Raw genomic sequence first — 15503 nt, 5'->3', positions numbered from 1 at the left:
AAAAACAATGTGTATATCTAGGGATGTAGATTCAATGAGGATCTCACAGTCCCCATGCTGAAATCTGATTGGCTGCCAACACATCAACCAGGAAGTGTTGACAGCCATAGTTGAGTCCTCAAAAACAACATAAAAATCAAGAAAAGGGGCATGGTAGGAATGTCCTGACCCCCTAGCCCTGGGTCTGGGGTCACTTAGGGACCCCATCAGGGCAAAAAGCATTTTTCAAAAACATTTGTCGCAAAATCACAATGGAATTTTTTTTTAAAGTGCGCTCTTCCAACCTTGTTAATAATATAGCTCCAAAGTGGGCCAGGTCCCGGGGGCATTTGGTAAAAAAGTGGAGGGAGCATGGGTCCCCCCTCCTATGGCTCTGTGAGCAAAGGATTTTATTTAAACTAATGGAGGGGGATTGCACGGACCCCCCTCCAGGATCTTTAATATGCTCTTGGGACAACCACCTCGCTGGAGCAAAATAGAAAGTAATGGGAGCATTACAGACCCCTGAAGACCACCACCTACCCGCTGCCAAATACCTTTAAAAAATGGGAGGGGGGACATGTGGCCCCCCTCCTGGGCCATATAGAGCCCCAGGGAACAACACATCCTCGGGGCCAGCCCGTGCATTCTAAAGAAGGGAGCTGTGTGGCCCCCTTCCGGAGCCATTAATGACCCTACCCTACCCCCAGGGCTGGCTCCTGCTATGTCGTGGAGTGCCCAGCTCTGGCCTACTGCCAAACAAGAGCAAACACTAACTCCGTCCGCAACAAGCGGGAGCTGTCAAACTCCTACTGTTTGCTGGTAGCTGAGTTTTCATCTGTTTCCCTGCCTTCTGTCATTCAGGCACGAAAACAGATGAAAGATTGCTTCCTCACGCAGGGAACTGCATATTTAGCAGCTCCATGCATGCAGGAGCAATGCCAACTGTTGCAGAAGGCAGGACTGCCGGGGCCTTGAGGCTTTCACTGTGGTCGCCAATGATATATAGGGTGCCCTCGGCACCCAAGTAGATGTGGCTGGGCCCCACCAGATGGGGTCCCCAGGACTAAAGTCAGTCCAGGGTGGGGGGCTGGCCCCCCTCCCCTTGTGTAAACCACAAAGGATACTAACCTCTTGCTCTTGGGGAAGGCAAAGCAAGTGTGTTCCCTCTCATATTCCATGATGGAAAAGAATCTGAAAGGCTTAATGGAGGTGGCTGCATCTTTGACCTTTTGGAGCACAGCTGATCTGGTGTGACTGTGACAAGTGAGTTCTTTCTCGTTTCCTGGTGAAAGCAGAGTTCATGATTCTCCCTTTTAATTACCCTGCATACGCAAATGTCCAATATCATCTGCAAACTCCACCCATTTTGTCACGCCCCATTTTTCTTACTAGTATGCAAAGGTCTTCCTGCCTTCTCCCACGCTGATGGACAGCTTAACAAAAGGCCCTTAAGCTAATTTTCTGCTGAATTTTGTGATGTGTTATTGATGTAGAGGAACACAAGGACACCTCCAGTAAACAAAGAAGCACTTACTTAATGTATTTACGGGCAAGTAACCCTGTTTGGCTGAGATTCACCTCTTTGTAGTCTTGCAATCTTTTCTTGATGTGGATTATCACATATTTGTGGATGATTACGCTTGAGGAACAAATACATTGCCTAAATTACATGCACAGCTCATAGTCTGTTATGCAGCTGTAGTGTAGAATATGCACAAGACATTTACCCAATGAGGTAGCACATGCTAATTAACCAAATTAAAGTACTCCAGTTAGGCAGACGTTTTCAGCAAAACTGGGGACTCGTCTTGCAACAAATGAGGTAAGATTCTGGCCCTAGAGATGATTTCCCAGAAAATAAACCTCAAAGTGAAGCACTTTCAAATATGAACATAATGGGTGCCCCAGTTAAAGCTCCACTTCAGTAAAGCACAAATCATCCAAACGTTTTGGGCTTGGCAAAGCAAGTGTGTTTTCTCTCAAATTCCACGTTAAAAAAACTATATGAAATCCTTAATGGAGGTGAATTCATTGTCTATCTTTTGGAGTACAATCTGATATGCAGTGACTATGATGAGTGATTTCTTTCTTGGCATCAGCAGGTGAGGTGCGGAGTCCATGTTTCTCCTTTTCAAGTTCCGTAAGTATGCAAATGCCCAAAATGCAAAGCTCCATGCACACACCCACACCCACTCACAGAGATACATAAGCCCTCACGGACACACACAGGCACTCACAGACCCACTCACAAACCAACACAACCACTCACACACCAACTCTCAAAGGTGGCAGGTTAAAGTTAGGATCAAAAGTTTAAAAATCCATAGAAATTCCCGGAACAAAACAAAGGTTTCAGAGATGTTATAGTTAGGAAATAGAATTTTAAAAAACATAGAAATTCACTGAAAAAACAAAGGTTACATGGACATTATAATTAATCTCAGAATTCACTTGTACAAAGCCATTGAAATTCAGCATTTATAGTTACCTGTGCTAACTATAACTTATGTCCCGCAATGCACTGCTTATGACCTCACATATTGCATCACTGATGACTTGGTCAGTGACGCCACTGATGACATCTCAAATGACATCATTAATTACATCATCCACAGAACAACTCACACACCCACTCAAACCCCATACAACCTCTTATATGTTCACTCACACAACCACATTCACAAACCCAGTCAAGGACTCACACACACCCACTCATATAGCCACTAACACAGCCGGATCACCCACCCATACAGCCACAAACAGAGCCACTTACTCATCTATACAGCCACTCACATGCCCACTCACTCACCATAAAGCCACTCGCACTAGCTTTCACTCACCCATAGAGCCACTCACTCACTGATACAGCCACTCACACAACCACTCACTCACCCACATAGGCACTCAAACTATCACTCACTCACCCATATAGCTACTCACAGAGCCATTCGCTTACCCATGCAGCTACTCACACATTCATTCACTAATTCAGTTAACTTCATACATATCCATTCAGACATCCATACAGGCAGTCGCACACCAACTCATTCATCTATACACCTAGTCAAACAGACACTTACTGTGCAAAAGAGCCACTCGAATACACTCACCCATACATCCATTCAAACAGCCATTAACTTAACCATACTGACACTAACACACTCACTCGCCCATAGGTACACTCACACAGCCGCTCAGTCACCAAAACATTCCCTTACACACTCCCCACCCACATAGCCACTGAGGCAGCCACTCTCTCTCCGATACAGCCAAGCATGCTCAATCATAAATAAAGCCACTCACAGAGTCATTCACATACCCATATGGATATTCACATACACACTTATTCACCTATATATCCACTCACATACATAAAACACTCCGAAACCCACTCCCACACTGATACAGATAGTCACACACCCACTCAGATGACATATGTTAGAAACAGTATCACTCATTACTATTTAAGAAACAAGAATAATGTTTTACTTATGCAGTAGCTTATATCTTTGTCTCAGAATCATTTACAAAACACTTTCACTCACTGGATGATGTTATCAGTGATGTCATCTGTGATGTCACTGACCATGTCATGAACGAAATAATATGTGATATCATAAGCAGTGCATTGCAGGGGCGCAAGTTATAGTTAGGTCAAGTAGATATAACTGACTGCTGACTTTCACTGGTTTTGTATGAGTGAAATCTGAGCCTAACAATAACATTCCTATAATCTTTGGTTTTCAGTTTAAAAAAAATTCTATTTCCTAACTCTAACTCAACAATGGTTATTCTTGATTGCATCTGCATAAGTGAGTTTTTCTTTTAAATGAAAGGTATTAGAAAAAAAACAGGCTGCAACAGGTTACATTTGTACAGTGAAGTAAAACCACATGGAAGAGGTCTCATGACTGTAAGGAGAGTGGTTTCCATGAAAAAATATAAATTGAAATCTGTGAGGCAGTAAACAATGATTTTCACGTGTATTTCACGCTACTGTGGTAATAAACTGGAATTCATACTTTGCGCTGCAGTAATAAATGTGAGAATGTGTGTATTTTTAGTACAGTTGATATAACTAGTAATTGGTCTCATGCCTTTTTTTCCTTCAATTGAATTTGCATGCATTCTAATTATATGTACTTTAAATGAAGAAAATCATAGCTTTCCTGTTGATCATAGCTTTTGAAGCTTGTAAAACCTTTTATTGTGACTCTGGTCATATGTTGGAATCAAACTGTGCTCTCAGTAGAAGAAAGAAATAGCAATGAATGGTCAGCTACGTTTTAAATTGGATGTTGCCATCTACCCCATTTCTAAGCTGAAAACATTCCTAACTGGTTCTGAAAAAAAGTAATTCATTACCAGCTTCAATCGGGGCATTATGAAGAATGCTGTCCACCATGACATCCCAATATATTCTGAGTGCTCATATCCACCTGATATAGTATCAAACTGCCCCTTGAATGTCCATCTTCTTTAGTCCAGAAACTGCCACATGCAGGTATTTTTCTATGAAAATCTGTAGATTTCGTCCACCTCTTGTGGGAACATTGGACTCATCAGGTTCGGGTAATAACACTTCACAATTGGCCAAAAATCTCTCCAGCTCTGCTGTCTACTGCCACCACTACTACCGGTTTTTAGGTTTCACATGCACAGCGCTTGCACTGTGCTTGTGAAATCTCTTATATTTAATTTATCTTAAAAGGGGGCTCTTAACAATTCCCATAGCCAAATTACTGTGTTCATTTGTTTTTGTTTGGAACTTTTTCTTGTTAACTTCTCCTGACTGCACGCATTTACAATACTTCTACTAAAGCTGTTCACACTGTTTAAGCCCCATTCACTGTTAAGATAAGATCTCTTCCCACGGGGAAAGGCAAACAGCTTCTAACCTATACTGATTGAGCCCCTCCTTGATATCTGGAATTGCTCTCTTGGTTCAGGCCAGTTCCCCTCTATATGGAAGGAGGCCATGCTGGTCCCGATCCTTAAAAAGGCGAATTCTGATCCTGGCCTTTTTTCAAACTACCGGCCCATTTCCCTCCTTCCTCAGTCAGCTAAGATCTTGGAGAAAGCAGTTCAACTGCAATTGGCTGAATTTCTGGAGACTAATATGCTCCTCCACGATTCTCAGTCGGGATTCAGAGCAGGCTTCAGTACGGAGACGGCTCTCCTTGAAGTCTCCGAAACTGTCAGAGAGTGTGTGGATAGGGGCGAGGAGGCCATGTTGGTCCTCCTCGACCTATCCGCCGCCTTTGATACGGTTTCCCATGCGATCTTATTGGATCGCCTGAGCCAGGTGGGCATAGGAGGTACTGTGTTGACCTGGATCAGCTCCTTCTTGAAGGATCGTTCTCAGAGGGTCTTTTTGAGGCCTTTTACTTCGGCTGAGAAACCCCCTTCTCTGTGGTGTCCCCCAGGGCTCGGCCTTGAGCCCTTTGTTATTTAATGTGTATCTTGCCCCTCTGGCCAAGGTGGTAGAATCTTGGGGTGTCAGAGTGATCTCCTATGCTGATGATACCCAGCTGGTGTTTTCTTTTAGGGATCACTCTGACACCTCTTTTGCCAACTTTCGTCAGTGTCTAAATAACATCTGCAATTGGATGACCACCAACCACCTCAGGCTTAATACTGATAAAACGGAGGTAATGTTTTTTAATCAGAAAACGACTATTCCCTCTAGCCTGTGGTGGCCAATGGTCCTGGACCCCCCCCCCGATACCAGCTATCACAGTTCGCAATCTGGGCTTCCAGTTTGACAATACCCTCTCCTGTGCTCCTCACATTAACAAAACTACATCTGCTTGTTTTGCGAAATTGGGTATGATTAAAAAGATTCTGCCTTACCTCCCATTGAATGCTCGTAGAACTGTGGTTCAGTCATTAATTACGTCTCACTTAGACTATGCCAACAGTCTCTACGCAGGTGCCCCTTTGTACCAGATTGAACGTCTACAAATCGTGCAGAATGCCGCTGCCAGATTGATTGGTAATATTCCTTATCGACAATCCGTAGCATCCTATTGTAAACAACTGCATTGGCTCCCTATCACAAAACGTATCCATTTTAAGATACTGATACTTGCTTTTCGAGCCTTGAACAACCTTGGCCCAGGCTATCTGAAAAAACGGCTTGTTCTTTCACATTCTGTGAGATCCTTACGATCTAATAGTCTACGTCTCCTGGTTGTCCCACGCTTCCGCCTTTCTAGAGTAGGCGGTAGAGCATTTGGAGTAGCAGCAGCCAGACTGTGCAACAATCTCCCCTTGGAGCTAAGATTTGTCTCCACTGAATCCATCTTTCGCCGCAAACTAAAGACTTGGTTGTTCTCCTCTTGATTTTTTTGTTTCTTCTTCCTTTTTCTCTGGGCTCATTAGTTGTTAGCGCCGGGACACCCCCTCGGGGGTAGCCGTGCGCTCTATAAAATCCAAAAATAATAATAATAAAAATAATAATAATAACAGTATGCTGGAATGCCTGCTTTTCATTACTTAGTTGTGTAAAGCAAATGCTTTAGCCTTAGAACATTGAGGCATTTTCTATTCATGCCTCAGTACCTTTCTTTGCACTTTGTAGGCATTATTGGATTCATTTTTTTCAACGTAATTTATTTCATCATTCTGATCAAATTCTAATTGTTGTAATAAACATTATGTGTTAAAAATAAAGTTACTATACAAGAGCTATGCTACATTTTACAAATAAACAGGCAGCCACAAGTACAGTTACCTTGGAGACAACAGGGTCATGATTTGAATGGTGCAGCTGGTTCAGTTGCACCAGGACTAAAAGTGGCCAGAAAGCCTCTAAACACATAATATTGCTATATTTGACTACTAAGCAGGCTGTAACAATTTTAATTATCTTGCAGTTTAAAGGGACTTGATTTGAATGGTGCAGCAGGTATAGTGGCACCAGGGCCAAAATCTCCAGGGACCCCGATAAACCCAGATTATTGCTAAAATGTAGAACTAAGAAAGCAGTCACAATTGCAGTTATCTTGCAGTTAAAAGGAGCTTGATTTAAATGATGCAGCAGGTGCAGTGGCACTGGGGCCAAAAGTTGTCATAATTCCACCAAACACCAAATATTACTATATTCTACTACTAAACAGGCAGTCACAAGTGTAGTTATCTTGCAGGCACCAGGGGCATGATTTGAATGGTGCAGCAGGTGCAGTGACACCGGGCCCAAAAGTTATCAGAACTCCTCTCAACACCTGATATTGCTATATTTTACAACAAAACAGGCAGTCACACATGCTGTTATCTACCAAGCGCTAGGGTCATGATTTCAATAGTGCAGTGGTTTGGAGATCAAAACCTCCAGGCTCCCCACTAAACAGTGATTATTGCTATATTTTACAAGTATACAGGCAGTTAAGTGCAGTTATCTTGCAGGCACTAGCATCATGATTTGAATGGTACAGCAGGTGCAGTGGATCCTGGGCCAAAAAGATCCATCCATAATACTTTAACAGACTTTCTGTAACTTATATTGGACAACTACTGAGCAGGCTACAACTTACAACAATAAAACTGCTTATTATTAATCAAATAGGGGAAACCAAATGCATTTACCAATGCTCGTTAGATGTGAGAGCGGGTCTGCTCCAGCATGATAACACAGCAAAAGGCTACTGTAAACTACACCACAGATGATCATGCAAAGGCTGCAATATGGCGGTTCTCTTTGCTGCCACACAGCCAAGGTAATAATAGCTGGTGTTATGCACAGCGAAAGTACAGTTCCCCTACGCTACTAGGCAGATTTGGACTGTCCTACAGGGCAATCAACCAGTGATGTGTTGGCGGGTTTTCGGCTGTTTGTGGGCCTGTTTTAAGGTCTACTGGCCTCACATTAATAAAAGCTTTGCCGGCAGCAAGATTAAACCCACACAGTCTTCAATACCTTGGAAAGGTCTTATGAAGCGTGCCAAGAACTGCACTAATTTGCAAACATAAGCCACATTTTTAGGTATCTAATTCACAAGTGGGGGCACTCTTATTTTGGTGCCGGGACTATTATCCAGGGCAGTCCTAACCTGCTCCTTAGGGTCATGCCTTGAAAACTATTTACCTAATCAATTGACAATCTAGTGATCCATGGGTTGGTGGTATAACATGAGTCACAGCTTTTTTTGTTGTAGCTTTACTTTCATGCTTCAACGTCCTTTACCTTAATAGTAGTGGATACTTTGTGGTTAGTTTTGCAAGGGCAGGAAATGCCATATTCGTGCCCCACATATTTATTCATTTACAGAGGTGTACTTACCAATTCAGAGGAGATCAACTGTTATTTGTCAGGAACATTCCGGTAACACAAAGCTAACAAACATTTTTATAGTGCAATTAAAACCTGCAGAACCTGCGCAAAATATAGTACTGATTTTAAATGAAATCCCGAACAGTTCGTGCAGGCACACAGTTAGCTTCCAATGCGGGCCTGTGCAGCTCTTTTGCGGCCTTAGAATGCACGCGCTGTATAATTTCGGGCCAAAACAACAATTACTGAGCTAATGAGAAAAAACATCAACAAACGGATTAGAAGTTGTAAAACTCACTTACTGTGAAAAAGCTTAAACATGCCTTCCATGTGACTATGAATTGCTTGTATTTGAAAGATGTGTTTTCACAGACTTCGATCTAGTTTGAGAACAAACTTTAATTAGGATTTAACACGGCTCTTTAAATGTTTCTTTTACCTCATTCATGGACTCCCGGCTTCTGTTTTCAGGTCCGTCACCAGTTCCAGCAAGGACTCTGATGTGGTGCACCTGGAGGCAAAGACCACCGATGGCCGTAAGTACAATTGATCCGTTTCAAGCCTGGCCCGCGTCCCTTCACATTCGTTCTTTATGCCTGGATGAATTATGCGTAATGCAGTCATTTATTAATGTGCTATTATTTTTTAGGTCTGGTTTAAGAACGCAGTTGTTGACTAACCTTATGCAATGAACTGAAAATCGCTCTATAAAGCACTACTGAGAGAGGGGCGTTGTATCTGATCACATCTTTATTACCATGAGGAAAGCGTTTGATTAGACAGACTTGTCAGATACCACCGTAAAACTGACTGTGCGTGCTGCACTCTTATTGTCTCTTCAGCCCTAATCAAATGTATTTTATTGTATTGGCAATTGTATTTATGTAGCGCTCACTACCCCTGACGAGGCGTCGAAGCGTAATGACGCAGCGGCATCCACCGTGTTAAACCCTCGATAATGCGGCATAACACAACCGAGGGGCTAGAGGTCTCCTTTGCTTTGTGCCTCTGCTCCACATGGAACCACTTGTTTTTTGCCCATGTTTATTCCTTGGTCGCTGCTCAGATTGGGTTGGTGAAAGGGGTTGTTGAAGGCTGAAGGGGACTAGCCTCACCACTGGATATAGGCCATACCAATTGGTAGGGCTCCTCCATTTCATTATGAATCCTATTTCCCGTAGACTACAATTTTATTATAGACCATCTGATAAGTAGCAATTTGATTGTAATTTAAACAATGAAAACAAATATATTGATAATAAGATATAGATAATTTCTGGATAGCCTATCGATTTTGAGTTGATGGGTTTGGAGGTGAAGGTTTTATGGATGGTTTATAAATCGGTTGTTTAAAGGAGTATTAATGGGTGAACTGTTATGGGGTGCATTATTCATGAAAGAATTAAGTGTGAAGAATTTAGGGGTGAAGTGTTTATGGATGGATTATGGGTGAAGGATATATGGGGGAATGGCTTAGGGCTGAATGGTTTGAGGATGAATTATAGGGTAAGGATATACACCTGAATGGTTTAGGGGTGAATGGTTTATGGGTGAATTATGGGTGAAAGATTTAGGGTTGAATTATGGCTAAATGATTTAGGAGTCACAGCTTAAGGAGTGGAAGGTTTAGAGGTGAACAGTGAAGCATGGACTGTGATTTATTCAGGGGTGAACACCTAAGTGTATGAGGATAAGGGGCTAAAGTATGAAGGTTCAGGTTTGAAGTGGGAAGAATTTAGGAGTGAAGGGAAACGTTTTATGAGTGAAAAGTAAAGGGTTTAGGGGTGAAGGCCCTAATGATAAAGAGTTTAAGGGCAAAGGATGTAAAACAGAAGGGAAAGGGTTTAGGGATGAACAATTTAAGGGTGAACGGTTGAAAGGTTTAAGGATGATAGCGCGGAAGAATTTAGGCATGAAGGATGAAATGTTTAAGTTCGAATGGTGAAGTGTTATAGATGAAGGGTTTACGACAAAGGATTTAGGGGTGAAGGGAGAAGTGTTTAGAGTGAAAATTTAAACGATGAAGGGATCTTAATTTTTTGGAAATGGTAAAAGCATTAAAAAAAAAGTGAGGAATCAAAAATAACTTGTGAAAAAGGTAAGGTAAAAGCCATTGATTAAATAGCAAACACGGGATTACCTTGAGAACAATGAGAACATTTTAAACATGGAAAAACTGTGAGGTGATGGTGGACATGTAGCAGGCAAGGACATTGCATTCTTCCTTGTCTTCTTTTCACTGTTTCTGCAGAAGTTAAACAAGAGTCTGATCCAGTGGCTATTGGGTTGCAGTGGTCAGCCCTTAAGACTGCAGTAGGTTTGTGGGTTTGGTAACTGTGAAGACACCTGTGTCCTTTTTAGGTCTCGCCTGTCGATGCGCATGCGCATCGAGCAAGCGAGACTATAGGGGCTCATCCACTCTTTATCCACACTGCAAGGAATCGTGGCGATTCCTTGCAGTGCCCGTGACTTTTAAGGTCAATGCGCATGCGCATTAAGCTTATGCGCATGCGCATTGACCTTAAAAGTCACGGGCGCGTGCATGTCCGTCTTTGTTTACCCGCTCCGCCCCCTCCCGCCGTGTCGCCTTGCCTACTCTCTTCCACAGCCTCCCCCAGCTCTGCCCCCTCACTACTTGATTGCACGGCCGCTAGGCCGTGCCTCCCCTACTCTCCTCCCCCCTCCTCCTCTCCTCCCCTGCCTGCCTGCCGCTAGCCTTGCCTACTCTCTCTCGCACCCTCCCCCAGCTCCGCCCCCTCACTACTTGATTGCACGGCCGCTAGGCCGTGCCTCCCCTACTCTCCTCCCCCCTCCTCCTCTCCTCCCCTGCCTGCCTGCCGCTAGAAAGCAAACAAAATGTTAGCGGTAGCAAATAAAAGACAATATTACTGGGAAACACACAAAAAACCAGGCGCGCGTGATCGTGAGTTGTTGCTATTTTTCCTGATAGCACTCTGCAACTTGTATGAGGGATACAGTGCTCAAATTACTGTGCGGCTCGGATAGGATTACCGGGACTCTGCCATAAGCGCTTTCCTGCAAGCTGCAGCTCTCTGAAAGCTCGTCCAGGAAACCAGCACAGCAACCTTACATGACTTATTGCCAGGGGAGGGGGAAGGAAGGCAGTGCTTCCAACCGCGCTGCACTACTGCCACCTTCTGGCGCGCCGTCGCCCATCCCCCACCCCACGGCGGCAGACGCCAGCCCTCCCTGCCTCTTCACAGCCCTCCAGACAGCGGCGGCGACCGAACATGGAAATAAATCACTGATCTCTGAAAACCGGCGACAAGCGCGAAACCTTAGAAAGCGATAGGAAGGCAAGTAGCTACGCCACCCCCTAAAATTACATAAAGTGTAAAAGAGTAAATACAATCGTGTTATGTAATTAAAAATAAAAAAATAACGCTTTCTTTGTGTTGGATTCTGGACGGTAAATGAAACGGCGTAGGGCTCTCACATATGCATCACATGTTCGTTTCGCCACATAAAACGCCACTGAACTGACTGACTAAGAAAGAAGCGGGGGTTTTAGACGAGCACCGACCGTTCTCATTGGATGACAGGCATCTCTTCTGTAAATTATTAAAAAGAAAACAAAAAACCTCCCCAAAAAAAAAGGCTGCTCAGAAATTTTTTGACAGGTTCCTATTCCGTTCACGTCTTCACTGAACAGGCTCACCTTCAGATCTGCGGCTCCCAGAATATGTGTTCATTCGTTTAGGAGCCGTCATATTTCAATCAGAAATGTTGTCCTCACACACATCTTACCATATTGTGCCTCCTCATTCCAAATCTTTTTTTTGTGTGCAAAATATTTACTTTCTGTTCTGGTTTTATGTTTGTTAGCAATTTAAATATTGTTAACTAATGTTTGTCGCACGTGTACATCTGTACATTTGTAAGACTTTCTTCACAGGCTCATGATGGTAGCCTCTAGACTACCCGTGATTTCTCTATGCCCAGTGTCTTCTCTTTTTCGACTTTTTCCACAACTTTCCGTCTCACCCTCACTCACCCTCAACCCCTCACCCTCACACAGTGCAATAGGTCTCGGAGCATTTGAGTTAGAGCTTTTAGAAATGTTTATGGCTTTTTTTTTTAATTCTTTAGCATTGGCTACAGGAAACAAAAATGCTAAAGATTTACACAAAAACCCATAAACAATTCTAAAAGCACTAACTCTAATGCTGCGAGACCTATTGCATTTCCAATGCTTGTTTAGTTTCTTTACTAAGGACAGGCCTCCCGCCATGTTGTAATCATTATACCCTTCATCTCCTGCAGTCCCCAGCTTCTCCACTAAGCTGTTCTTCTCCACTTCTTGGCGCCTTTTGTTACCAGTCATTAGTACACGTTATTCCCTTCTTCTCCCACTGTCACCCACTCCTATGCCGGGCCATCCTTCTCCATCTCTCCGTTCCTGGTGTGCACCCATCATGCAGTTCATTTGTTCCTGTTTACTAACACTGTACCTTGTTTGTCTGCTAGTTGCACATCCTTACTTTTGGAGACAGTCAGGCACTCTGTAGCTGGCCACTTTTTCTTTTCTGTTTAATTTATTTGTATTTAGTCTTGTCAGAAGAGCATAGATTGCTGACCAGTTTACATTTCTTATACATGGAGGTCTGCGTTAATATCTGTATGAGTTGTTTTCTGAGGGTATGGTGAGTTGTGCGGCTGTGCCAATGCAGGGTGGGGGTGCCCATGTGGGTGTGGAGGAAGGGTCAGTCTTTATGAGGCTAGTGAATAGAGCCTGTTTGAGTGCTGGTTAAAGTAATTATTTGTATGAGTGCAAGATGAGTGTTGTAGAGGGGGAGGTCATGGAAAGTGTTATGCCTGTTGGTCTTGTGCCTTTATGAGTGCAGTAGGAGAGGCCTTTCTGTATGTCGGAGGCTGTGCCTGTTCGAATGTGGGCTGAGCTGTGAGATTGGAGGGTGAGCAGTGTGCTTATGTAAGTGCAGTGTGAGTGGTGTGACAGTGTGAGCAAGTGTACCTGTGAGTCTTCAGGGTGAGCACTGTACCTGTATGAGTGCAGGGTGGGCTTTGTGCTTGTGTGGTTGCAGAGTGACAGGTGTGGCTGTCTGACCCTGCGCTTACACTGGCATACCTCCTCAACCTATACTCAGAGATGCTCCTGCGCAAGTGCAGGGTGCTCCAGATTTTTATTTCAGTGTGCCTCAATGTGTTGTGCGTTAACTCAAACATGGTGCAAAACTATGCTGCCAGGATAAAATTGGGAATTCCGCTGTGGCATGCTTCCTGTTAAGGAGCGGGCTTTGTTTGTCACTTTATTTTAGTGCATAGGGATGTATACACTAAAAGGCAATCTCCTCTTACTCAGTGATTTTAGAGGTACAATCCTGGTCATTCATTAAGTTAGAGAGTGCCCTAGATTCCATCAGAAGTCTCCAAGTGGAAGGGCCTTCTCTGTGGGTGTTCGCTTTCTCATCATGCCCTTCATCTAGAGTCAATTTTGATGATGTTCAGGAAGGCTATACTAACTCTTCTCCTACCTAATACCTCCTGTCATACCTCTGTCTGTCTGACGTGATGGTCTTTACATTTTCTTAGTATCGGTTTTTGCTTCCTCCAGCTCCAGGAAACCTTTTGGTTGAGTGCAGCATTACACAAAAACCTAACCTTCATACTTCAAATGCAGTTAAGGTAGATTAAAGAAAGGCTCACAAAAGCCTATTCGGGAACATATTATACACAGATCTATCCACTCTTACCTTTAATAAGTAACTCACTGACTCTTTGCTGCACATACATCCTTTCCCTACCAAAAGGAAGCGTGAATGCAGTTTTAGGAGCACATTAACACTTTTCCGTTGAGGCAAATGCCATGGTACATATATAATGCATTTTATGCTGTCACATCTCTAGGAGAGTAAGAACATAATGAATACAATACTGACAGCTGCCAGAATGCCTTTATCAGACAGAAGAGATTGTACACTATCAGTCACAAGGGAAGATGCTCTAAACTGGCACTTAACTCCAGCCATCATATTTTGTAAGTAATGTTATAGAGGGGCTGTGAAATCTGAATAAAAGTGTATTACAAGAAAACTAGCGATTTATTTTATTGTACACAAAAAGTATGAGCTAAAGCGTTACAAATTATGGGGAAAAGTAAAGCAACATAGAAACAAGGGAAAACCTAGTTATACAGTTCTACTCTTGATTATTGGTTCATGCTCAATATGTGAATCGTTGACATGCCTGATAAAGAATGCCTTTACAAAGTAACACATTTCGAGAGAATTGAAAACATAACTCAATCTTCAACCGATGGCCAGTCCTACTCCTTACCACCCCGCTTCGAGCAAGCCGCCACTGGCCCTTGGGAATAATTGTAACTAATGGACCATATCTTTATTTTGTCAGCAGCACTGCTCTGGCTTTCTTCCTAGTTGCCTAGTTGCTGGTGCTGTATGCCAACTGCACCCCTTGCTTTTCTGAAGGGGAAAGTAACACAAAATATCAATATGTTGCTCTTATTGTGGATGAGTCTGCACTCTTTTGCAATTTAATTTTTAAAGAAGGGTCCACTCTGTAAATAGTTTGAAGCTATTGCATATCCCAGTTATGTATAGTTATTCAATGATATAGGAAGAACACTGCAATTATAATGTGGTGAATGCCAGCAAGCTATTCCCTCAGTCCAACACTACAACTTCTGTCACACATTACTTCTCTAAATGACTGTAATACAGCAGTGCTTTTTATTAAACACTCATAGATTTTATATATATTTGAACACATTTAGGGAAAAGGATGCGGTACCTCACTTACCGTATTTTTCTCTGAATATCATATATATGCTTTCAATACTTTAACATTCCATCCATCTGGCAATAAAAAATCTTCATGCGTCATGTGCCTACAAAGACATAGTAGACTGTTCATATACACAACACACGAAAAAAGAATGTCTTCCACGATAGTCGGTAAAGCCTCTAACTCGTAACCATTTGTCTCATACGTTATGTGATAATGCGTATAAGTATTGCATGCTTTGTGAGCCGGAAAGTATGCAAAATCTCCAATAGTGAGACAATTTAAAAAAAAAAATCACAACAGTTACTCTTCAGTATCGTTCAAAAGTACCGTACACGGTGCTTGAGCCTCATAAGACTCACTGAAAAGAAGACACGATACTTCCAGGATAATTGCAATTGTATTTGCAATGCAGTTTTACCGGCGGAGCAAACCAATGCCCCCAATAATCTCATCAATCTTAAAA

At 42.9% G+C, this 15503-nt stretch overlaps 1 protein-coding gene across 1 annotated transcript in view; it reads left to right on the top strand.

Moving 5' to 3' along the window:
• Positions 1 to 15503, top strand: part of LOC144752596 (VPS10 domain-containing receptor SorCS1-like) — a 1975184-nt gene that overhangs the window by 860475 nt on the left and 1099206 nt on the right. The window contains exon 6 of the mRNA XM_078640477.1: positions 8726 to 8790. Coding sequence (XP_078496603.1) covers positions 8726 to 8790 — 65 coding nt within the window. The remainder of the gene's footprint in view (positions 1 to 8725; positions 8791 to 15503) is intronic.

The sequence above is a fragment of the Lissotriton helveticus genome, chromosome 5_1, assembly GCF_964261635.1.
Source record: "Lissotriton helveticus chromosome 5_1, aLisHel1.1, whole genome shotgun sequence".
NCBI classification, from domain to species: domain Eukaryota; kingdom Metazoa; phylum Chordata; class Amphibia; order Caudata; family Salamandridae; genus Lissotriton; species Lissotriton helveticus.
This window is presented reverse-complemented; position numbering and strand designations above follow the sequence as displayed.